This window comes from Chlorocebus sabaeus, chromosome 3, assembly GCF_047675955.1.
Source record: "Chlorocebus sabaeus isolate Y175 chromosome 3, mChlSab1.0.hap1, whole genome shotgun sequence".
In the NCBI taxonomy this organism is placed as follows: domain Eukaryota; kingdom Metazoa; phylum Chordata; class Mammalia; order Primates; family Cercopithecidae; genus Chlorocebus; species Chlorocebus sabaeus.
This window is the reverse complement of record NC_132906.1, coordinates 21,714,102-21,738,382: the sequence shown is the minus strand read 5'-3', so window position 1 is coordinate 21,738,382 and position 24,281 is coordinate 21,714,102. Positions and strand designations below refer to the sequence as shown.

Below are 24,281 nucleotides of genomic sequence, written 5' to 3'. Positions count from 1 at the left end.
CCAGAGGAGGATCTATTTCTTTGCCTTTTCCATCCTCTAGATGTTGCCTCTATTTTTTGGCTCATTGCTCTCTTCCATATTCAAAACTAGTAATGGAGGGTTGAATTCTTCATACATCAAATTACTCCAAACTTCTCTTCTGCCTCCCTCTTCCCCTTTTTAGGACTCTTGTGATTATGTTGTGATTATGACAGATCCAGAATAATCTGTCATAAAGTTAGCTGATTAGCAATCTTAATGCCATCTGTATCCTTAATTCCTTTGACATGTAAAATAATATATTGAGAGGTTTTGGAATTATCCTGTCATACCTGGTAATTTTTCATTGGTGACCAAACATTGTGAATTTTACCTTGTTAGGTGCTGGGCATTTTTGTATTCTTATATCCTTGAAGTTTATTTTAGGACCCATTTAACTTATTGGGAAGCAGTTGAACCTTTTGAGACTTGCTTTTAAGCTTTGTTATGAGACATTACAGCAGCCTTTTGTCTAGGGCTAATTTTGTCCTACAAAGGTGATACCATTCTGAGTACTCTACCCAATAACCTCATGAATTATGAGGCTTTTCTACTCTGACACTCTGACTGATGAGAATAGTCTTTTGTAAACTTTATGGATTCTTCCTTCTAAACCTTTTGGGTGGTTCTTTCTTCAGCTTAGTGTAGTTTTATCACACACATTGATTAGTTCTCAACTCAAGACTTGAGGTAGACCCTCTTTTTATCTCCAAGGAGAGATGCGTTTGTGTACACACATGTGTGTGCAATTCTCTTCTCTCTGGTACTTCACCCTATGAACTCTAAGCTGCCATCCTAAACTGCCAACTATTTCTTTACTCGGGGAGACTGTCAGACTTTTCCAGAGTTCCTTTTCTCTGTGCTATAGTCCGGAAACTCTCCCAGCAATAAGCTGGGGCAATCATGTGGCTCACTTTGTTTGTTTTACTTCTTTCATGAATCATTGTCTTGCATTACCTCATGCCCAGTATCTGAAAACCATGTTTCATATACTTTATCTGACTTTTTAGTTGTTTCAGTGGAAGAACATATCCAGTCACTGTTACTCTCTCCTTGCCAGAGTAAAAGTCAAACATTTGGTATTTGCCAAACATTTCATTTTGATATGGGCAACAATGATGCCTAAATATTTAACAACTGATAGGTCTTGGGCACTGACCAAACAGAACAGATGCTGGCCGAAAACTGTGATATGGCCATACTGGTGTTTACCAGCTAAAGGTCCATCTTGTCCTGTGTCCTGGCCAGACCCTATAATCCATCCAATTTAGGGTTTTATCATTGATAGCCCTGGTGAGACACAAAAAAGCTTTGCAATAGAACTGACCTGAGTGTGAGTTCTGACTCTTCTGCTTCTAGCTGACACTTGACTTTCTCCAAATCTTAACTTCCCTTGCATTGTTGTCCTGAAGATAAAATTAAATAAGGTATGCAAAAATGCCTAGCACCTTGCCTGGCGCCTAGAATACTCGGTTAAAATGATTACTCTACCTCTTCCCGTACCTTCTTCCACAATTCATCTGGAGTCCCAAAAGCTAGATTTTTACTCAGAGGGTAATTCACTCAAGGAAGAAAAGGATCATATCTAGGAGTTTTGTTTGTGGGAAAGTGATCCAAAACAATCACAAATGTGAGGTGGGGAGTATCTTAGTTCATTTATGCTGCTTTAACAGAGTACCACAGACTGAGTAATTTATAAAGAAAAGAGATTTATTTGGCTCATGGTTCTAGAGATTGGGAAGTCCAAGGGCACAGTGCCAGCATCTGCTCAGCCATCTGGTGAGGGCCTTCTTGTTGCATCATTCCATGGTAGAAAGCAGAAAAGCAAGTAAGCATGTGAGACAGAGAGAGAGTGGGGGCTGACCTTATCTTTTTATCAGGAGCCCACTCTCACAATAAGTAGCCCACTCCTACAAAAACTAATCTACTCCCACAGTAACAGCATTAATCCCTTCATGAGGGCATAACCTCCCTCATAGCCTAGTCACCTTTGAAAAGCCTCACCTCTTAATGCTTGGCAACATTAAATTTCTAACGAAGAAATTTATAATACAAACTATAGTGGGACAAAAGGAAAAATTGGGCAGTGAGCGTCATAGCTAAGAAAACCTTCTGGTCAGGCTAGTATAAAGTCTGTCCAAGAGGGAGCTTGTGCATGGTCACAGGTGAGGCCAGTGCAAGGCAGGCCAGCCAAGCCAGGTGTGGAAGGGTGAGGCCAGGGTAGAAATGCCCAGATTTCAATTGGAAGAGGTTGGTAGGAGTCCATCTGACCTGGATCCTCCCAACTCATATCTCTCTGCTTCTTGTGGTAATAACAAGAGCTGGCCTGGTACCACTTCTGGACAGATGGTGGCCAAGGACAACAGTGTGAGGGATGCTTTATAGGACCTAATTTCCCTGACATTATCCTGTGGAATTAGGATTTACCTCTTACATGTATGACTTTCTGTTATAATCTATGGTGACTGGCCGGGCGCGGTGGCTCAAGCCTGTAATCCCAGCACTTTGGGAGGCCGAGACGGGCGGATCACGAGGTCAGGAGATCGAGACCATCCTGGTTCACACGGTGAAACCCCGTCTCTACTAAAAAATACAAAAAACCAGCCGGGCGAGGTGGCGGGCGCCTGTAGTCCCAGCTACTCGGGAGGCTGAGGCCGGAGAATGGCGTGAACCCGGGAGGCGGAGCTTGCAGTGAGCTGAGATCCGGCCACTGCACTCCAGCCTGGGCAACAGAGCTACACTCCGCCTCAAAAAAAAAAAAAAAAAAAAAAAAAAAAAAAAAAAAAAAAAAAAAAAAATCTATGGTGGCTGTGTCAGTCATGTAACTCTGGGTAGAGTTTCAGCTCTTTAATTTCATTTTAGCATGCTTTTCAATATACTAAAGTACTTTTTTGTCACTTTTACTCTGAAAGTTCCTGTCTCTTTTGAAGCATGAAGCCTAAACACTTGTCTTCAAACTTTCTGTGTTCTTAGCACCTAACATGCCTTCAACACAAGTACTTGATGATGGTATTTAGTGTATTATAGCGTTCTTTGTTCAAGACATCAAGAAAAGACACTGAACAGAAGAGGTCCCAGGATAAGTTCCCATAATACACACTTCATACATCCAATTTATTCTATTTTAGTTCAGTTTGACTTAGCTGTGTTTAACAGAAGCTTTATGCTGAAATGATTCACTTCCCTCCTGTCTCGGTCCCATCACTCTCTGATAGAAGGAAGTTAAATACTTGTGATATGCTTTTCAAATTCTTTTGACTGACTGACCAAATGTATTTGAAAAAATGTGAAGATCTGTTTTTGTTACAGTAAAAAGAAAATAATTGAATAGGGGCATGAATGCCCAAGCTAATATTTCTTTTCTGCTATTCTGGCAAATGTAAATTCCCCGTTCAGTTACAACAAGCAAATATAGATTATCCAGCCCTTGTACTCTGTCTCTGTGACAGATTTATCCTTTATAACCTCAGTCTTCCACAACATGTGCACTTTTGGTGTAGACTCAGCTTGCAAGAGGCCTACTGATTTGGAATGTTCCTGGGTTAAGAAGAGGAGAAAGGTAAATAATAATACAGATAAAGATAAATAATGTAACACCCAACAATCCTCTTCCCGCAAAATGTCTTTTGATAAATGCAGGAAAATGACTGCTATTGAAAGTGTGGCTGGGGCCCATGGGGTAGCCACTCTCTGACTTAGGTGCGTGTTTACAAAATGCTCCGTGCTTGGCTTTGGGGATGCAGTGGCTTGGCTAGATAGATGCTTTCACTGAGGAAGGCCACATACAATTCAGAGTATGGTCAGGCTCTTTTCAGGTTGATGATATAGGTACTTTGTGTGCCTTGCTAATAATGTTGTCACTTTCTAACACAACTGTGTGCCCAGGTGTCTGCATCACCATGGACTGGGAGTACCTTAGGGTCAGGGATCCTGACTTACCTCTATGCCCCCAGCGTCTTGCCTAGCAAACTTGTATGTAATTAATACATGTTGATTGAACAAATATCTTAGAAGGACCTAGGGCGGCATGCCACTCTGCTTCTCAATTTTTCCAACTATAAAAACTGGCTGACCCTAACATGGAGAATGGCACAGTTCTGCTGAGAACCATGGATTACAAGCACTGAGGATACACACATACATAGACACTATCTCTGTCTGTCTCTGCCCCCTCCCTTCCTCCCTCTCTGCTTCTCACCTGTCACACTTCTGTATACTTGTTAAAACATAATAATACACTGAATAATATATCGAATTCTCTTTCTGGACAAGGTGGGAACTTAGCACCATTGTGGAGTCTCAGAAGCCACCAAAACAGGAAAAAATGCTGACTATAATTTACATTTGTGTATTGATTGCTTGTTTGTAAATTGCTGGCACATAAACGTCCATCATACAGTTTGGCACTCATAATAACAATGTGAAGTAAGTAGGCAGGTTGCAGCCTCACGTCTGAGATGAGGAAGCTGAACTTGAGATTCAGCGAAGCCCTGAATACTGTGCGTCCTGATTCTTCCCCTCTGCTCTTTGCCACCCTGGAGACCACAGACAAGTAGACTCTCATCACCGGCAGGATAGCGTGAACCACAGCCTATTTCCCTATGATTCCAGTGACACTGTGGGCAGATGTCTTCAGTATGCGAAACCTCAACTTCTTTCTTCATCTGTGGAGGGGGAAAAATCTTGCGGAGATATAATGAGGACCAGCTTTTTAAATGACCAAAAAAGGATTTTGAAAATATAGCCCCACATAAAAACATAGTAACAATTCAAAACTAGATGCTTCTGTGAATAAGAATGAAATGTAGATCCCTGAATGAAGTACAAAATGTTCTTTGAAGTTATAACTGGGCAGAAAATACTTAATTGGAAATGAAAAATCCTTTCTAGGCACGGTGGCTCATGCCCGTAATCACAACATTTGGGAGGCTGAGGCAGGAGGATCACTTGAGCCCAGGAGTTCGAGACCAGCCTGGGCAACATGGTGAAACCCCATCTCTACAAAAAATATAAAAATTAGCCAGGTGTAGTGGCACACACCTGTAGTCCCAGCTTCTTGGGAGGCTGAGGCAGGAGAATCACTCCAGCCCGGGAGGTTGAGGCTGCAATGAGCTGTGATGGAGCTGCTACACTCCAGCCTGGGTGACAGAATGAGACCCTGTTTCCAAAAAGAAAAAGAAAAGAAAGAAAGAAAATGAAAAATCTGGGGGTATAGTCTCTGCTTTTGACCTTGACCTTTCCAGAAAAAAAACGTTTGGGGTATGTTTTTTATGTGAGAAATTAGCTCTCTGAGTTTCTAATGTTGAAGGATCAACACTGTGGAGAAAAACATTATCCAAACAAGTCATTAAGGAATGCTCCTCCAAGTACACTGCATTCAGCCCAAAAGGATAAATTAGTTTTAAATGGCAATTTGTTAGTTAAATTATTCCCTCTTAGCTTACTTCTCTGAAAAATTCGCCCCTGGAATTACTCAGGATGTTGCCAGAAATGACAAGCTATGGGGGAGTATGGTTGGCATTGGTGCTTTCTAAACTGAAATGCAAAGCAACATGTAAATAAGTAAATCTGGCCAGGGCCTCGGATGTCATGAAGTGTTTTTTAAATTCTGGTACTCCTCAGTTTTAATTTATTAAAAAAACGTGTGTGTGTGTGTGTGCACGCAAGTGTGTATGTGTGTGTGTGTGTAAAACTCAAAATAGACATATTCATTTGGCTAAATAAAATAGAATTACAAAGGGAAAACTCAGTTTAAGGGGAAAGCAGGTATGCCAAACATACGAACAAGTGCAGTTGGTGTGTCGGGTACAACACCTGATCTTCCTGGCAGAAAAAGCAGAGAGAAAGCAGCTCCCAGTGCTGCAACTCTCATTTCCAGGCATGAAAAATATCTTAGGTCCTGGGGGAGAAGAGAGGGGAGGTTTCTGATTTCCCTTGGAGAAGTTTCTTTTGTAGAGAAACTATATGGCACTGTCTCCTCAGTTGTTTTCCTAGAAGGCCTCCTGGTTTCCACCCAAAGAAGTTAGGACAAATAATAAAACATGAACTTAAAAAGCCACCGAGAAGTAGGATATGCTTTTTTTTTAAAGGAAGGACATGAAAGCAGTCTTGTAGCACATATACACTCTAATATACACATGCATACACTCACACACACAAATGATACAATGTTCATCAAAGTGATAGTAATATATGTTGAGTGCTTACTCTGTACCAGGTATTCTTTGAAGCCTTGTACACGTTTTAATTCATAATACTAATCCTCAGAACAATGCTGTCAGGGTAAATACTCTGTTTAGTCCTTTCTTTTACAAATGAAGAACCGAGGCACAGTTTCTGTTTGTCTACCCTTGAACCAGAACTCGGACGGTCCCTCCATCTGTCTGCTGCTGCCTCTCCCTCTGACTGACTTCTTTTCTTTCCATCTTCAACTTTATTTCTTCCTTTTATTTCTAATCGCTACTTAGAATCTACAGCTCCTGTATTTTCTCTGTTTTTCCCTTAATTCACTGATTCACCATAATATAGAAGTGAAGATTGAGTTTATTGTATATGGCTTATGCTTCCTATTTAAAATTTTAATAGCAGATGAGTGAAATTTTATTTTTGCCTCTTTCGTAAACTTGTTTTGGTTGGCTTGCCTTTCAGTGATGTTCCTGTTAGGTTGTAGTATTCCCCTGAGGCATGGGATCACGATCTCCTCTCCTGTCCCTGTCGTGAATTTTTCAAGCACTGCCAAGCTGAATGGTATGAGATGACCTTGTGTGGATTTAGATGAGACCATATTTACCCGACTGCCCCTCTATGTTATTCCTTTGATTTCAGGTCTGGGTTCTTGTAGCCAGAAGGGAAGGGAAGTATGAGGTCTGCCTTCCAGATGCCATGTTAACAAGCATTCAAAGACCAATTCTGTCCATTTATTCTGTGAACACACTCTCACTCCTTGTGCCTCTTAGCCTCATTATCTGTGAAATGTAAGTCGTCATCACCATAATTTTCTGGTTATAATAAAGGAATAACTAACAAGAATGCTCATGGCCCTTACTGTTCAGTTAATAAGACAAATAGAATACCACATGTCATTTGCTTAGAATCCTATATGAATTTATGCTATGACATTGTGGATTCAACAACCAAATACTACTTTGTCTTGTCTCCTTAGGATGAACTCTGTAAATTCTGTAAATTTTATAATTTCTTTCATTCATTTAACTGATACTTGTTGAAGAAAAAAAAAAAGAAAGAAAAGAAAGAAAATGAAAAATCTGAGGGATAGTCTCTGCTTTTGACCTTGACCTTTCCAGAAAAAGGGCACTATGCCAAGGGCAATGTTGGACCTGAGATAAGTGATAGTTATGTTAGCCAGTTCTCCTTACCCACACAGTCTAGTAGAAAAATTAAATTAATATTAGATCAGTCTATGATTTACAAACCACACACAATTTGCAGTTCCCTTTAGGAATATTCATGATGTGTTTACCTTTAAAACAGGGCCTATTTTTTCTCTCCAAGTCTACAGCTATATACTGATATTATTTAAAGAGACCAGTTCTGTGTTGTTTCAGTCCCTTCAAGCAGTAAGTTTAAATTGAAACCTACATAAATTGTTTAAAATAATATGATGTGCATGTTTTCTTTGAAACTAAATATTGAATGTTTTTCTTTGTTCTTTTTAAAATTTATGAGACGTTACCTATCTCTCATGCTTTTGTAAACAGAAATGAAGGTTGATAAATAAAATCAAAAGGTTAACACCTGCATATTGCCTCAGAAAGATGCAGGTTTCAAAGGCAAGATTCCTATAAAGACATTTACAGGCTGTGAAATACCATCTCTGCTGTTATAAATACTGACTATGGTGGGCTTTATATCTATATGGTGTCACCAAGCTATTACCTGACTTCAAATAAAGAGGAAGTTCTATAGAGCAAGGAGGCATTGAATGCCAGAAAGAAATTCTAATTTATTTAGTCTTTCAACATATATTTGGAGTGTCCCCACTCCTCAGAAAGATAGAAGTAGATGTATAAAAATTAAAGACTTCTTAGGGGCTTGACTCAGTGTTCAAAAATATTTCTCAAGATTTAATCATTTTTTGCCTCTACTGCCTGCTCCCGCACCATGAGCTTGTCAGTTAGGACAAAGCAGAGAACACCAAGAGCCAATTCAGTCTTTTTCTCCCTCCCTATCATTATATAACAGTCCTGCTGTACAAAGTCACATAACATCGTACAGAGAGAAAATTAATCATCGGCTAATGAGATAGGGATGTGAAAAGAAGTCTGAAAGAAGTAATTTAGAGGCCCCAATTAGGGCCTGTTCTCATGGTTCTCCCGCGTGCACCGCTGGCTGATCCCAGTTCCAGGGGTGTGAGAAGGGCATGCAGGGAGGAGGCGGAGGGAGGAAGAGCAGGAGGGAGCGGGGACAGGGGAGATATAGAAGCTACAGTTTGTGGGGACAAGAAGAGTCTTTCGCGGTACTCCAGATGAGAGCTAATGAGGACCTAAATTAGCAATGGGAACAAAAAAGAAAATGATCCAGAAATCCTTTCTAAGGTGGCTCCATCTGAAAGGGCTTGGCGGATGACTAGATGTGGTTACCTATAGAGGTTTTAAACCAGGACTGAGAGAGGAAGTGGTGCCATTAAAAGAAACAAGCCCTAAAGTTACTTAAACCAAAAGTGTCTAAGAGGAGTGGAGTAGGACAGATGCCCAGGATCCTGTAAGCAGGATGTACTGTAAGCAGAATGGAGTACATTCAGACAAGATGGAGAAACGAGTGAGAGGGAGCAGGGAAAATAACTTAGTACACACGAGCTTCCAGCCTAAGGAATTGACAGTGACCCCCGTGTGCATCCCTGAGACCTGGCAATGGCCCTTAAAACTGGAAATTTACAACAGACAATTCAGAAGAAATCAGTGTTGGGGAAGGAGTCTAAGAAGATTTGCTTAAGAAGATATTTCTATAAGCACATGCTAGAGTTCACCACCCTAGAGGGTGCAGGGAACCTGGCGCACACCAAGGGGTGAAGGTAGAGAGGGGAAAGAACAGAAACAAGGCTGTGATGAAAGCAAAGCAACAACCACCTGGACAGAGGGAGGAAGTGGAGGAGAACATGCTCCCTGTGCTACCTCCAAGCTCCAGACCCCCAGTAGGCATCTGCCAGGAAGGCAGCTAATGGTTCACCTTCCAAATGTGGCAACAGGAGGATCTTCTTGCCCTCTGTGGCTGAATCTGTCCTGCAAGAAGAAATTTGCTGGTGAATTAGAAGGGACAGGAACTTTAAGAGACGATTGTCTAGCCATTTATAGCTATTGAGGACAAGGGAAGAGAAATTCAAGACAGGAGGAGAAGAAGACAGATTTTGGAAAATTAAATGGAAAATGCAAAATCCTTCATTTAGTTTCAGAATGTCAGCTGCAAAGTTGCATGAGCGCATCCTTCTGCAGCAAGACAAGACGTGTGTGTTTTAGTAGAATGAGGTCACTTAGCATTTGTCAACTTTGTGATGGGACTGCCAAAAAGATGACATGATGAGATGACATGAAGCTTTCAGCATAGGCCTGTCACAAAGCAAGGAGTAAACATGACCATGCTTTTTAATCATAACATAACAACTTAGTAAAATATATACATACAAGTTCAGAAATAAGAAAGATAGAGACCACCATTCATTGGTTGATCAGCTTCTGCCTGGCCTCTTTCTGTGGATAACCCTGGACCTCAGAAAAGGTGGATTTTTCGAATTTGTAGACCTCAGAAAAGGTGGATTTTAGGTCATAGTAGGACTGAGGGAAGAGGGTGCTGAGGCTGGATGACAGAAGAGTCAGGTACTGTTGCGAGCTTTCTTTATGGGTTTGACCAGGAATGGTGGGAAAGAGAATCAGACTTGTTACAGGAACCCAGGAGTACTGAATAAGGACAATGGATTTAACTACAGGTTATCAAGTCCGAAGTCAACATATTAGGAATAAATTTCTCACTGTGAAAACTGTTAAAAAATGGAATGGGCCATGTCAGGAGTTCATGAGTGCAGTGTCACTAGAGGCATCCAAAGGAAGGCAGGCTGGATTGAGACGGAGAACTCAGGTGCAGTGAAGAAGCGGCAGGGTTCTTGATTCTAATTCCAGCTCTCCTCTTGACTAGCCGTGTAACTTTGGGCAAATCACTTCACTTCTCCAGGCATCCATTTTCTCATCTCTAAATCAAGACGATAGGACTAGGTAATGCCCAGGTTGCTTTCAGCTTTGAAATTTCCTAGTCTTTGGTTAGGGCCAGTGTCCGTTGCCTGCTTGTCAAAATGAACCCCTCCACACCTGGTTGTCATATGCCAGCAAGGGTTTCACAGCTCAGCTGTGAGTGTGTTTCAGCAGATCCAGGAAACATGGGACAGTTTGCTCTGAGTGTGTCAGCCCAGGCCTCTGCACAGAAACCGCTCTGCCCTTGAATTCCTGGTCCGCAGTGTGAGTGAATTTTACAGAAACTTTGATGAGCTCTTACCTCCTGCTCACTCAAAACACGCTTGCTTTTCAAGTGCATGCTCCATGCACAGATTGCTGGAAAGAGCTGATGGAGTCCTTTGAGCAGTCAGTTTTTCTCCGTGCCAGCTTTGGTCAGGAGTTTTGAAATTCTCTTTGCTTCATGTCATATCATATTTTCAAACATGAACACAAATCTCCTCACCCAAGTCAACAGTACTTAGAATAGCTGTTGACGGCTGCATTACTTAGTTCTGCCAGCATTGCATCCTGGTCAAAGGAGACAGAGGGTTTTACTGATGGAATGAGGTCTTTGTTTATAAAGCGTGCACAGCAGGGCACCAGGAACTCACTCTGGATATACGTCTTGGGTTCAAATGGAAAACATACCTCACTGCCTTTGAAACTCTTTGGAAAGATTATAAAAGCATTTTCAATTTCACTTTCTTAAAGATCCAACTTGTAGGCATTCACTCATCTTATAAAGTATTCTGTTACGTTAACATAATCTGTGTCGTTAATTTGTTCTTAACAAATATGTAGCCATCTTCAGAGTTTGTTTATTTCACAAAGGGAAAACCTAAGAGCTATTCTGCTTCCAGGGCACTGGTTTTGAACATTTCTCCTAAGAGAACATTTAGAAATATCTTTGTATTTATGATCCCAGTAAGTGTATTTTGGGGATACCTTTTTACATGTCCATTGCATATACAGATGTCATCCCTTTCAAGAACCTGGTCAGCTGTCACCCCCTCTAGTAGTATTCCTTCCCTGACACTTCCCCGGCACCCACCCGACCCCCGACCCTCAACCCCATTTGTTTTCTAGGTAGGGCTGCTGTATCAAAGTACCACAAACTGGGTGGCTTAAAATAACAGAAATGTATTGTCTTGCAGTTCTGGGGGCCAAAAGTCTAAAATTAAGCTGTTGACAGGGCCTCGTTCTCGCTGAAGGATCCAGGGAAGAATCTGTTTCATGTCTTTCTCTTAGCTTCTGGTGTTTGCCAGCTATCCTGGGGGATCCTTGACTTGCAAGTGCATCTCTCCAGTCATCACATTGCATTCTCCCTGTGTGTCTGTGTCTTTTCTCCTTGTCTTGTAAGGACAGCAGTCATATTAGATCATGCCTACCCTAATCCAGTATGACCTCATCTTATCTTGACTGCATCTGCAAACACAGTATTTCTAAATGAAGTCACACTCATAGGTACGGGGCATTAGGACTTTAACATATCTTTTTGGGGGACATAAGTCAACCCTTACAAACCCTATCCCAGACTGGTTTAGATGTCTCCTTTTCAGTGTTTTCATAGCACCCTTTATTTAAGTGTCTCAAAATAGGTGTCATTACTGTATTGGTATTTTCTGCTAAGTTGTTTCAGTCACTAGATTTCCACATCTGTGAAGGAAGGACATTGCAATGTCTTTGAATACAGAGTACCTAGCAAAACACACAACACCTAGTAGGCACTCATATGTTTGTCAAGTGAAAGACTTTTTAATCATCATTATGATTGTGTGTCTTCTATGTTAATAACATATTTCTATAAGTTTATGTAAATATTCTATGTATTAATACTCATGTGTTTGTCAAGTGAAGGACTTTTTAATCATCATTATGATTGTGTGTCTTCTATGTTAACAACATATTTCTATAAGGTTATGTAAATATTCTATATATTAATATGTTAATGCTGTATGTAATTGCTACCATTTATTGAGTATTTACCATGTGCTGGACATTATGCTAAACACTTTGGTTTTGTTTTATTAATCCCGTTTAATCCTCACAAGAACATTAAAAAGTAAATATTATTCTATTTTACAGATATTATAAATGAGGCTTAGAAAGATTAAATTTCCCAAAGTTATACAGCCAGTGCAGACTTGGAGTCTCCACACTTTGATATACTGCCTTCACCCAGATGTTCTTCTTGGATGAGCATGAAGACCAGTATGTCTATCTAGTATTCATGTTCTCCTTCCCCTGGTGAAGACACTGAAGCCCAGAGAGGTTAAAAAGCCAGTCAGCAGGCCAGGCGCAGTGGCTCACGCCTGTAATCCCAGCACTTTGGGAGGCCGAGGCAGGTGGATCACGAGGTCAGGAGATCAAGACCATCCTGGCTAACATGGTGAAACCCCGTCTGTACTAAAAATACAAAAAAAATTAGCCGGGCGTGGTGGCGGGCGCCTATAGTCCCAGCTACTCAGGAGGCTGAGGCCACTACACTCCAGCCTGGGCGACAGTGTGAGACTCGTCTCAAAAAAAAAAAAAAAAAGAGCTGGTCAGCCTTAGGTCATTCAGATGTGCCAGATCCCTTGACTTGACTTTAAGATCACCTTTTTTAAAATGTTCACTTTTCCTCTGCTGTTCACAAAACAGTTTTTTTAAGAATGCTTGAAAAAAGGAAAACATGGAATGAAAAAGAGCATTACTTTAATAGTTCACAAATTTAACGATATTATAGAACAACAAGACTTGTCAATTGCAATAGGAGACTATTCTGAAAAAGTTTCTCCATTGGAAACTGGTAAACAGAATGTCCTCATGTATCACGTGGCTTCTCTGCAGACTGATGATAGGTCAGTAATTTTAACCCAGTAATTCTGGAAAGAGAAGCAGCACAATTGCATGTTTGTTAGAGCCCTTCCAGCCTGTCTCTGTGCTCTGCACAAGTCCTGGGATCTGGCCCCACACACTCACCCTGTCCCTGGACTTGAGGGTCCATCTGGTGTCAGGCAGGAGGAAGAGGGCTCTGGAGCTCTGCATTCTAAGACTCAGCCTCCAATCAGGCTTTATGCTGGTCAGGCTGTGACCTGTGCTGCGTGTCTGATAACTGAGGGATCTATCTCCTTCCCCCAAACCCCAGGCCTCTATTCTGGTGTCTGGATCCTGTCTTGCTTCTCCTGCCTGAATCCTGGCTTAGGTAACCTGTCAGTTGGCCTAGTATTTCTCAACTTGTGACCCCATGATGTTGTTGCAAACTTTATTTCCCCTGGGCTGGGTCTGAACCCTGGACCAGGGGGTACAGGCCCTGTGACCTGTAGACAGAGTCCTCTGGGCAGCTGCCCTGCCTGGACCTGTGTTTTATCTGCTGCTGATAATCTCTGTGTTCAGCCACTTTGTCAGGACACCCTCAGCCCAGGACTACACCTGTAATGCAACCATTTAGCCTGATTACTGCCTCTTTCTCATTATTTTCTTAAAACACGATGTTCTTCCTTCCAGGCCAGACTTGTTCCTGGTACTGACAACTTCTCTGTGTCCCTTCTCCCTGCCCACACCTAACCTAGTTAGTATGCCCAGCCTTGCCTGGCAAGAGGCCTCAACTGCCTTTCTTTCAAATGAAATCTAGTTCTCGTCTCAAATATGAGACTCTTTTTTTTTTTTTTCTTTTTTTTTTTTTTTTTTGAGACGGAGTCTCACTCTGTCGCCCAGGCCGGAGTGCAGTGGCCAGATCTCAGCTCACTGCAAGCTCCGCCTCCCGGGTTCAAGCGATTCTCCTGCCTCACCCTCCCGAGTAGCCGGGACTACAGGCGCCCGCCACCGCACCCGGCTAGTTTTTTGTATTTTTTAGTAGAGACGGGGTTTCACCATGTTAGCCAGGATGGTCTCGATCTCCTGACCTCATGATCCGCCCGTCTCGGCCTCCCAAAGTGCAGGGATTACAGGCTTGAGCCACCATGCCTGGCCTCAAATATGAGACTCTTAACTGAGGCATTGACTAGAAAGGGCAGAAAAAGGAACAAGCCATGGCTAGCGGGCAGCAGACAAATAGAGAAGTAGTGAGGAAGGACGGCCCAGGCACCAGGGCCCTGGCCTGGCAGGGTGCATTTCTGACTCTGAGTTCCAGGGACAGCAAAGTGGAAACTCACTAGCTTCCACAGCAGGGTCCCTCTGATCTGATCTAAATCCTGCAGTCTCTCCAGACATTGTGGCCACACTGCCAGATGCACACCATGAAAGAGCCATGAAAAATTGTTTGGAATTCCCCAGGCCTACCAGGCTCTCTCCCAGCAATTCCCTTCCTGGACTCTGTCTGTGTCCTCCGAGCCTCAGCTCATGTGTTCCAACTCTTTTGCTGAGTTTGGTTCCCATCCTTTATCCTCTCCTCAGACTCAAGTGGGGAACTTACTACTGTTACCTCTGTAACTCCAGATCCTGGCAGTCGTATGTGCCCAGGAAATGCAGAATGAATGCTTTAATTCAAATGAATGAGTGCTTTAATTAATTCAACTCCCATGCCTCTAAAATCCTAAACACAAAGCCCCAACCTGCCTTCTGAAAAATGCTCATCCAATTGATAAAACACTGGCCTGTGAATCAGTAAACAGGATTTTTTTGTTTTGTTTTCATCTCGTCCAATTGGGAACAGACAACCAAAAAGAAACCTTTGCCGAGCCTTGGCTGTGGCCACTCTCTGCTTGGAGCCAGCAACACAGAGAGGAGCCAGACAGGGCCACGGTCAGCGATGAATAACCCTTCCTTCCTCTCGTTTCAGTACAGTTTTGATAATAAAGTTCTACTGTATATGTAATTGGATTCTTTCTTGCTGTGATTTAAGCAGTCCTCCTCTTTGCGCTGAGTAGAATTACAACTCATTATCTCTGAAGCTCACAGGGGCAGCTTTTCCTACCAGGGCATGGAACTGATTCTCGGGGTTGCGCTGCCTTCTCACCTTTGTCTTCCTGTGTTTATGTCTTCCTTCATTTTCAGTTTGTGCGTTTGCTTTAATGAGCGAGTACATCATATGCTCCTGTGCTGTTTGAGAAAACAATTTCCATCTGTACATATATTGTTAAAAAGTAATGGGTTCTTTTTTTTCCCTTAAAGTCTAATCCTTCCTTACTTTCTCCTCTCAAATACTGAATCTCCAATCCTTTGAGGTCCAACATAATTTACGTGTTAATTCCTTTCTAAGCTCTTTTGAAGCTACTGCACTTGCCATGCAGATTTCATTAAACCTCATAGTCTCCTCATACTGATGTCTCAGAAAAAGCAAAGTAACTCTTGCTGTATATTAAAATATTTCGTACAAGAGTGGTATCATCTGTCCCCATTTCTGGACATATACTTATTTACTTAGCCTTCAGAAAGAAAACAGAAGTCTGTTAACAACTAAAGAGAATGCAAGCACTGGGCTTCTCTCCTCATTTGCGGGAAACATCTGCTGATTATAATTCACAGGGCTCTCATTTCAGGGTTTGCAGTCCTGAGTGGTTTCAGCCTTAAATCATCCTGTGTTGGCAAATAATAGCGAGGACCAGGCCAGGAAAGAAACAGATGAAGCCTATGTACGGAATGAGATTAAATAAAAGCACAAGCATGCCAATATTCCCATTGCCAGTATTTCTTTTTCTAATATATTCACCTTGGAGGCCAATATGTTATTTTAATGATGATGATGTTGAAAACCATTCTGTTCTGGAACTTCTTTGGAATTGATCAGCAGGACCCATCTTGATTTTTTTAAGAGTAAAGTACATTTTAAGAAGTAGTGGCATGTATTAGATGAATAATCAGGTTGGGTCGTTCTAGATGGAAACTTTGAAATCGTCACACTTAATACATGTCTAAATACTGAGACAAAGACCTGGGCCCTCATTCTGACTCTGCCGTCTGTTTGATTTGGAATGTTAGAAGTTTTACGTAAGCACTTTAGGCCTTACTTTCTCTTCTGTAAAATGGAAATCACACTTGCGAAACTTTCTGATGATTGGCAGAATAAACAAAGTCATCTCTGTCACTTACAAAACTTTGTCTTTTGTGTGTCAGTTTGTTCTGCGCAACATCAGCATGGAATCCTGGAGTCTTGGAATTCTAGCACTCCGAGAGAGAATCCAGTCAAACGGTCCCATATTGCAGATGAAGAAACTGAGAGCCATAATTGTAGAGGAAGTACCTAGAATGTCAGGGTGACTACTTTGAAAGAAAATGCTTATTTGTCATTTATATTTAGGGTTCATTTTAAAAAAAAAAAAAAAAAACCTTTTATTGAAGTCACGCTGGTACACTATGAAATTAAATGGAGTTTTAAATAAATGGGACAGCAGTCCTCTTGGGGTTATAGATCAGAATCACACTGTTTATTCTGTTCAGCCCAGAGGAGGAGTGGAAATGTCCAAAGTAGCTGGCGGAATCTGTAAACCTTTTCCCAGAAAGGAAACGCTTTTGCTAGACCTTCTGTATCCTCTGGAGCTTCTTAGTAAACAAAGGGTGTGGTTATCCTTACATCTGCTTCTGGGCTCCTCCAGCCTTTCAGCACAGGTAAGGAAAGAGTGAGAGCATGTAGAGGCCTAAGGCACAGGCTGTACAGGAGAACTGTACAAGGGGGCTGTAGCGGGCGGCGGGGGGATGGGCAGGAAGGAAGAATGGAAATGATGTAAGATGAGGAGGGAGAAGATAGGAGAGTATAAGACAAGAAGGAAGTTTCATCCTTGCAGAGTAGAGGAGGGCACCATGATCTATCCTGGCCTGTCTACCTGGGAACATTTTCACGCCACCCATGAAACTGTTTTCTGCCAACAGGGAAACCCTCCTGAACAGGATCCCCTTGTGGCTACTCAGTACGGTGTTTTCATAATCCCTGCTGTTAGAAAGGTCTTACTTATTAGTGTCTGTATGTCACCTTTGAAATCACTTGCTTCATTATCACACTAAAAAAAAAAACAAAAAACAGTGTTTATGCTGGAAAACCCATTTGTTTTGCACACTTTCTATTTCTATTTTCAAGTTTGTGTGTGTGCATTTTAATACAAGGCATAAAGATTTCAAAAGGGTGGGTCAATTATTTGTTGACTAAATTATAGGAAGAAAGTGCAATTATCCAATAGAATCCAGAGATGTATATAGCTAATTTTATGCCTGCATGCGTCTAACCCAGCCATAGGAATTGTAATCACTCTTTGTTTTGCTTTTTTTTTTTTTTTAATTTCAGGGGAAATAGGTTAGGTGGGACCTGAATACATCATTATAAAGTATGCACATATAAATTGAACTTTCCTAAATCTAGGTCACTTGGGTAAGAAGGCTCTTTTGATGAAACCACGTTGACAATTAGATTGACAGGGCACTTCAATGTTAAATGATATTCTTCCAATATTCTGGGTCATAAGGTGGTATAAACAATACACCAATGTTAAGAAATAGAAAATTGTATTCACAGTAATAGTGAAGCTTCATGGTGCATGCTTTTACACTTTAATATGCTGTGTTCTTTCTGTTGTATTAATATTTTAAGTAATATAATTTCCTTTGTGTATTTCTATGTTCATCTTTTCCTTTTTTTCTCTTTACCCTTCTGGCATAGCTTTCTATAATATTACATCTTATGCCAGGAGAAATTCCTGAAAAATAGAAAGTATAAAGTCAAATCATCTTTGCAGGAAAATGGCAAAAACAACAACAAAAATGGATTTAATCTCCAGTCAAAATGTTATCTTGTATACTTTACAGACTCAATCTGTGTCCCAGGCTTTGATCCAAGCCTCAACATGATGACTGGAATCACCCCCATTAACCCAATGATCCCGGGCCTTGGACTGGTACCTCCCCCACCACCAACAGAAGTGGCTGTTGTCAAAGAAATAATCCACTGCAAAAGCTGTACTCTTTTTCCTCAAAATCCAAGTGAGTAACGCCTATGGGAACTATTTGCGCATTTTAAATTGTTTTCTTTTTAAATTTTAAAATGGCATTGCAGTCATTTTCAGATGTGACTCACACGTAAATGCGCAGAGTGGGGATCCGTTCTGCAGAAGGCCTTTTGTCTCTCGATTAGAATAAATGCACAGGGATGTGGCCACGTGTCTGTCCAGAAGCTGAATCCCCACTATCAAACCAGTACGTGGGATTTGGGGATGTGTATCTGGCGGTAAGATTTTTGCATGCAGTGAAGCCTAGTGTTTGCTGGAGAACACAGTGTGAAATATGTGAGCACTTCCATCCATCTTCACAAATGTGGGAGAAAAACTCTGAAATGTGTTTTGCTAGATGGAAAATTGGATTAATTTGACAGTTAGCAATTTGGGGGCCGAGGAGAGGGGAGCCTGCATCTCAGAGCTTCTGGACCAAATTGCATTTGCTTGAAGGAAACATACATTTGATGAAGTAAATGGGCCAGAATTTTATTTTTTTAATTTTGCCTCAGATACTAAGTTTATGGGCTAAAAAAGCTAGGACCTTTTTTTTTTTTTTTTTTTTTTTTTTTTTTTTGGTCGTTCATATTAATCAGGGTTGCCTTTTTTAAGTGGACTTTTCAGGAGATTGCTTTAGTAATCTACATATAAACTAGGTAAAATGTTGTGAGAGTGTACATTTTATCTTTTTATACAGCCTCCCCAAAATGTAATAGTTTGCTCATTTAAATGTGAATAATAACTAAGTGGTTTTTTCAGGCCCGGTGTTGCACAGCCAAGTAAGTATTGTGCGCGCTTTTGTGGGTTATGCTTCCTGTATTCTGCTTTGCCGCTCCTTTATCTGGAAACAAGACAAAGCAGATAACACGCTGAGGTTCTTCATCATGTTGTCATTTCATCATGTTTTGTACTTTGGGAAGTTTTTTCCCTCCCTTTTCTGGGCTTCTGTAGTATAAAGGAGAAATGAACTTATGCAAACATTTGCTTTACGTTTGTTCATGGACAAGCGTATAGCCACTCTGTGTAGCAATAAACACAGAAAGTAAAGGTTGGGAGTGGGAGGGGAGAGGAACTTAGAAACAAGACAGCCTGGGATAAATGTAAGTTGGCACAGAAATTTATCGTCACTCCGTCTGGAGAAAGTTACTGTGCAAGCTTTAGTTTTGCCGGGAGAACCAGAGAGAGCAAATAAATGAAAGACAAAACTTTCTGTTTTGTTGTGATTATTAGATCTTCCACCTCCTTCCACAAGAGAACGACCTCCTGGGTGTAAGACTGTGTTTGTCGGAGGATTACCAGAAAATGCTACCGAGGAAATTATTCAAGAAGTCTTTGAACAGTGCGGTGATATTACAGCAATTCGGAAAAGCAAGAAGAATTTTTGTCACATTCGCTTTGCAGAGGAATTCATGGTTGATAAAGCCATTTACCTTTCTGGTACTTTGCATTACATAAGGAGTTTTCTAGGCATTTTGTTATGTTTTGTGATGTTAATATGAGCTTATTCCCTTTGGCCTTAATGCAAAATAAAGTCTTCACAGTTTGGGGCTGGAAAGGGAGGAATTCTGCCTTCTTCCTTGGCTGCCAGAAGCTCTGTGCTAAGTCTGTGAAGGTGCCTCACTGCAGGAGCAATTTCCCACCATCCAGTCTTTAGGAATTCCATCGAGTTTCTAATTAATGTTCTCAAGTGCTTATTAGATGAGAAGCAATATTATGAGTACTAAGGACCATTATTCTTACTGGATGTAATCCTCTGGGAGAGTAAAGTACTCTTTCAGAATAATTTCAGGTTTTTGGAAGTGGATTCACTTTCTGGACACCAGGGTACCAAAGCAAGGTCAGTCCCCTGCAGGGAAGTGGCTTAGGGGCCCTAGGAGAAAGGCACAGGATCATTGCCTCGTTGGTGGTTCATTAAGCCTTGTCCTTTGGTGCCAATGTTTATAGGCGATTTTTACAGATACTGAGATTAGACCTAGTGCTGCCTTCCCATCTGTGGGTGTTGGGCCAAGTGGATGGAGTCTGTCCACAAGGCCTTGCCAAATCTAAGAATTAGGGGCTGGTTTTGGAAGGACACATTCTTAGACTGAACTCACTGCCCTTCCCTCACACTCCCCACCTCCATTTTTCAGTCGTCCCTCTGCATTTCACCTCCCTATTCCTGAGGCAAAGCTGATAAGGGAAGGTGGGAAAACAATAGGGGTGGGGGGTGGTGTTGGGGAATCTGAACATTCCTGCCAGGTTTTACTGAATTTCTGCAGTCCGCCTCTATTGCCACGAAATTCTGTGCAAACCTCAGAAGTCTTGAGGTTATCAGCAATGCAGAGACTCTCCTGAGGTAGACAGTGATATGGAGAACTTTAAAACCCCTTATTTCAGTAAAACCTTACAAAGTAGAAAATAAAAACTAAAAGCAATTGAAAATGGATAAGGAAGACAAAGTGTAGAATGAAGATATTTCGTAACACATAATCCGCTGTTAGACAATGGGGTTTCTGGTGAGTTCGTGGCACTGGCTTTCATGGCCTAGAGCCTGCCTCCGTTTTCTCATCTGCAAAATAAAGATAGTAACAGTATGACCTCGTAGGACTATGAGGAGGAATAAATCAAATAATGGATATTAAGTGCTTAGCAGGGCACCTGCAACATAGAAACCATTCAGGAAATGGTTGTTTTTAACATAAATATCCTGATCATGATAAAGAAGGACTGATTTTTCTATCTCAAGAACCCTGTCCTGGGGACCTGGGTTCTAATCACAGCTGTACCAATAAAACTGCAATCATCCCTCAGTACACTCGGAGGATTGGTTCCAGGAACCCCCGCCCCTGCCCCATGGATATCCTGCGGAACCCTCATGTATATGAAAAGTCAGCCCTCCATCTATGTGGGTTTCACATCCCTCAAATACTGTATTTTGGATACACATTTGGTTGGAAAAATCCACCTATAAGAGGACCTGCACAGATTAAACCTATGTTCACAGGTCGACTGTATTCTTTACCCTACTTGATTAAATGAGAAGGTTAGAGTAAATCAAAGGCCCGTTTCAACTCTAATACGACACAATGTTCACACCCAATCAGAAGCCTCATAAGACACTGACAAAGATGAACAGTCCCAAATTTAGGCATAGGAAAGGTGCTCCTTGATTGATTATACCTTGATGCTATGATTTTCCAGCCTGGGCGCTGGTCCTGCTTCCCTCAGCAAGCCCCTGATTGCTCCTTGGTCGGCCCCATTACTGTAAGAGGAGAACACAGCTAAGCCTCACCTCCAGCCTCCCTACCTGGGTGCAGAAGAGCCTCCTCACTCTGCCTCCCTGCCCTTGAGAGGCTGCAGCATCAGTCCCAGGAAGATCTGCAAGGCCAATGAACTGGAAAGGCAGGAAGGAAGTCAGGCGGCCCCTCCTGTGTGTGGGCTCCAGCAAGCCCAAGCCCAGCTGGAAGGCCTGTCTAATTTTAGGACCACATTCACATTTGAAGGCCTAGCTAATTTTAGACTCGGCCTCATCAGGGTCTCTTTTAAGTCCTTAATGATGATGTTTCTGTGAAAGTGAGGGTGTTTCTGGAGCCAGAAATGTTTGAAAACGGATTCTCTGGACAATGAGCAGGGGAAAGGTGCTTGGCCAGTTGGGATAGCTGGCCAGTGGAAACAGTCCTGCCTGCTCAGCTGTTGTGCCTGTATCACTGTGGCCTGCTGACTTGTTAAGTTCCCATGACCCACAACCAAGATACATTTTGCTTTTGCATTAATTCTGCACATCTGTGATCGGATGTTTTTGGTTTTGATTGGTATTGTTATGTCTTCCCATTTGTAGATAACACTTGAAAATCTAGCAGTGAGAAGGGTTCCGTGGCATCGCGGAAACCAGATGTGAGGTCAATATCTTTCTTGTAACTTTCAAAGGTGTGAAGTGGCCTCCTGGGGAGGAGCCAGCCTCTACAGAGATTTTCAGCTGAGTTTTATCCCCAAATGCTAAAATAATCCATTGAAATCTACCATGAGATCTTGAACATCAGCACAGTGCAGCCTAGCATTTTACAGCTGTATCTCATTTGCAAAGCCCCCACACTGGAAAAATGCTTATGTTGCTCTCTCCTCTGGCAGCCCCCAGCAGCTGTGGTCCTGCTGGGACCTGGATTTATGTTCTGAAAATCTGAGTACCCCAAACTGAAGAGCAACCTCAAAGTCAATTCTTCTTCATTTGAAGTTAGGCCGACTGACTGGTTTCAGTTCTGTTAGTGCTGATTTCTCAGATCAAGTTTCTGCTCATAATCTTTATATAAGTCGGGTAGCTCACAGTGAATCCCCTAAAGATTTCCAGGCCCATTTTTTTCTTTGTCTAGCTCTGGGCTCTTGCGCCGGGCTCCTGTGGCCTTAAAATATTACATGAACAATTGGTGTGGTGATGCATACCAGATGAGGTGCTGCAGGGCTGTGAGGAAGGCAGCGGTGAGGCCTCTTGATTGCAGGTAAAATATTCTCCCGCGTGCCCCAGAGGATAAGTGGAAATAAAACAGCGTTGCAAAATTGCCTTGGTAATTGTGCCTGTTGCAGGTGCTGAGAGAGAACTGAGCGGCAGCATTTTCTGGGGGAATGGAGCAATAGCCTGTGAGTGAGGTGCTCTGGAATTCACTTTGTAGATCTTTTTAAATATCATAGATGCTCTTTAGTTACTCATATTTCACCTAGACAATAGAATTATAGTAAACTGAAAATATACTAAAACCAAGAACATAAAAAAAAGAGAAAAAAAAAATGCTTCATGCCAAATTTGTTTCTGAGCTTCCTAGAAGCCAGGGAGAAGAAGGAATGATCATGATAAGACCCTAGTTCTTGAGATCATCTTCTCTTGGGGATACCGGTTTGGAAGATGGGTAAGCAGCCCTCGGAGACAACTCTCCAAGGTGTGTTTATCCCCAAACCTGTAATAGGCCTAACTTTACAAAGCTTCAGGATTGCTGGGGAAAAGGATAATTGCTTCCCGCCTCCTATGGGAAATGTATCTGTAGTGACAGCAAAGAAATAAGTGAGCATTTGCCTAAGTGTGCCTTGAAGGTCTGGACCAAAAACATGTGGCCATTGTGACATTATAGTGTGACCAGAGTTTCCATTGGTTTCAGGTTACAGGATGCGATTAGGGTCCAGCACCGACAAAAAGGATTCAGGCCGCCTTCATGTGGACTTTGCCCAGGCCAGGGATGACTTCTATGAGTGGGAATGCAAGCAGAGGATGCGTGCCCGGGAGGAGCGGCACCGGCGCAAGCTGGAGGAGGACCGACTCCGGCCCCCATCCCCGCCCGCCATAATGCACTACTCAGAGCACGAAGCCGCTCTGCTAGCTGAAAAGCTGAAAGGTATGGGCCACCCACGCTGGCTTTTCTTCCTGCACAGGGATCCCCAGACACGGAACCCCTGTGCGTTTCTCCTGTCTCTTCACCGTTGTCCCTTCAGTACAATGTCTGCTATGCCTTAAGATGGCTGTAAGAGTCTGGTGTAAGCACAGACTCTTTACAGAGCTGGGGTGGGGTAGCTGAGAGGTCCCCTGGAAGATGCAGACACCTGGGCTTCATCTTCTGCCTGGGACAGAACCCTGCCCCTTCGCAGAATGCTCACCCATGTTCTCCATTAAAGTGCATATGAACAGTCATTCAACAAAACTCCCTGAATGAGGGGACAGAAAGGTCCCCAAAGCAGGCTATTCTGACCCAGTGTTTAATGAGTCAGGCAAGTATTTGTGCCATTGGTGGGGCGTTCTTAGTGTTCCTCCAGCCCTGTAGAGTGTGCATGTTTACCAGACTCCGAAAGCCTTCGTCAGGCAAAATTGCAGACGTGGTGCTGGGATCCATCGAGGATAGAAAAGAAACACAGAATGGGATCCCTGTCTTCAGAGATGCAGTTGAGGGGATACATGCAACACTTACAGGACGATTAGCAGGAGAAGAGCGTATGGTTTATTTCTTCTAATGTTTTCTGAGGCCCTCCCTGGTGTCTCATGCTGTGGGAAATAAAGACATAGGAAGGCTCTAGTACCTGCCCCCGCAAACTACAGATGCCAGATTTTGAAGTTAGGATGACGTGTGAATTCAGTTCTGTTACTGACCAAAGTTGTGTGAGCTGAGCAAATATATGGGCATTTTACAGGAGA

At 42.3% G+C, this 24,281-nt stretch overlaps 1 protein-coding gene across 5 annotated transcripts in view; it reads left to right on the top strand.

Moving 5' to 3' along the window:
• ENOX1 (ecto-NOX disulfide-thiol exchanger 1) overlaps positions 1–24,281 on the top strand; it is a 582,538-nt gene that overhangs the window by 403,701 nt on the left and 154,556 nt on the right. For all 5 annotated transcript variants that reach the window (XM_037986753.2, XM_037986751.2, XM_073013850.1 and 2 more), the window contains 3 exons: positions 17,952–18,125; positions 19,364–19,570; positions 23,257–23,490. In XM_037986753.2, coding sequence (XP_037842681.1) covers positions 17,952–18,125; positions 19,364–19,570; positions 23,257–23,490 — 615 coding nt within the window. The remainder of the gene's footprint in view (positions 1–17,951; positions 18,126–19,363; positions 19,571–23,256; positions 23,491–24,281) is intronic.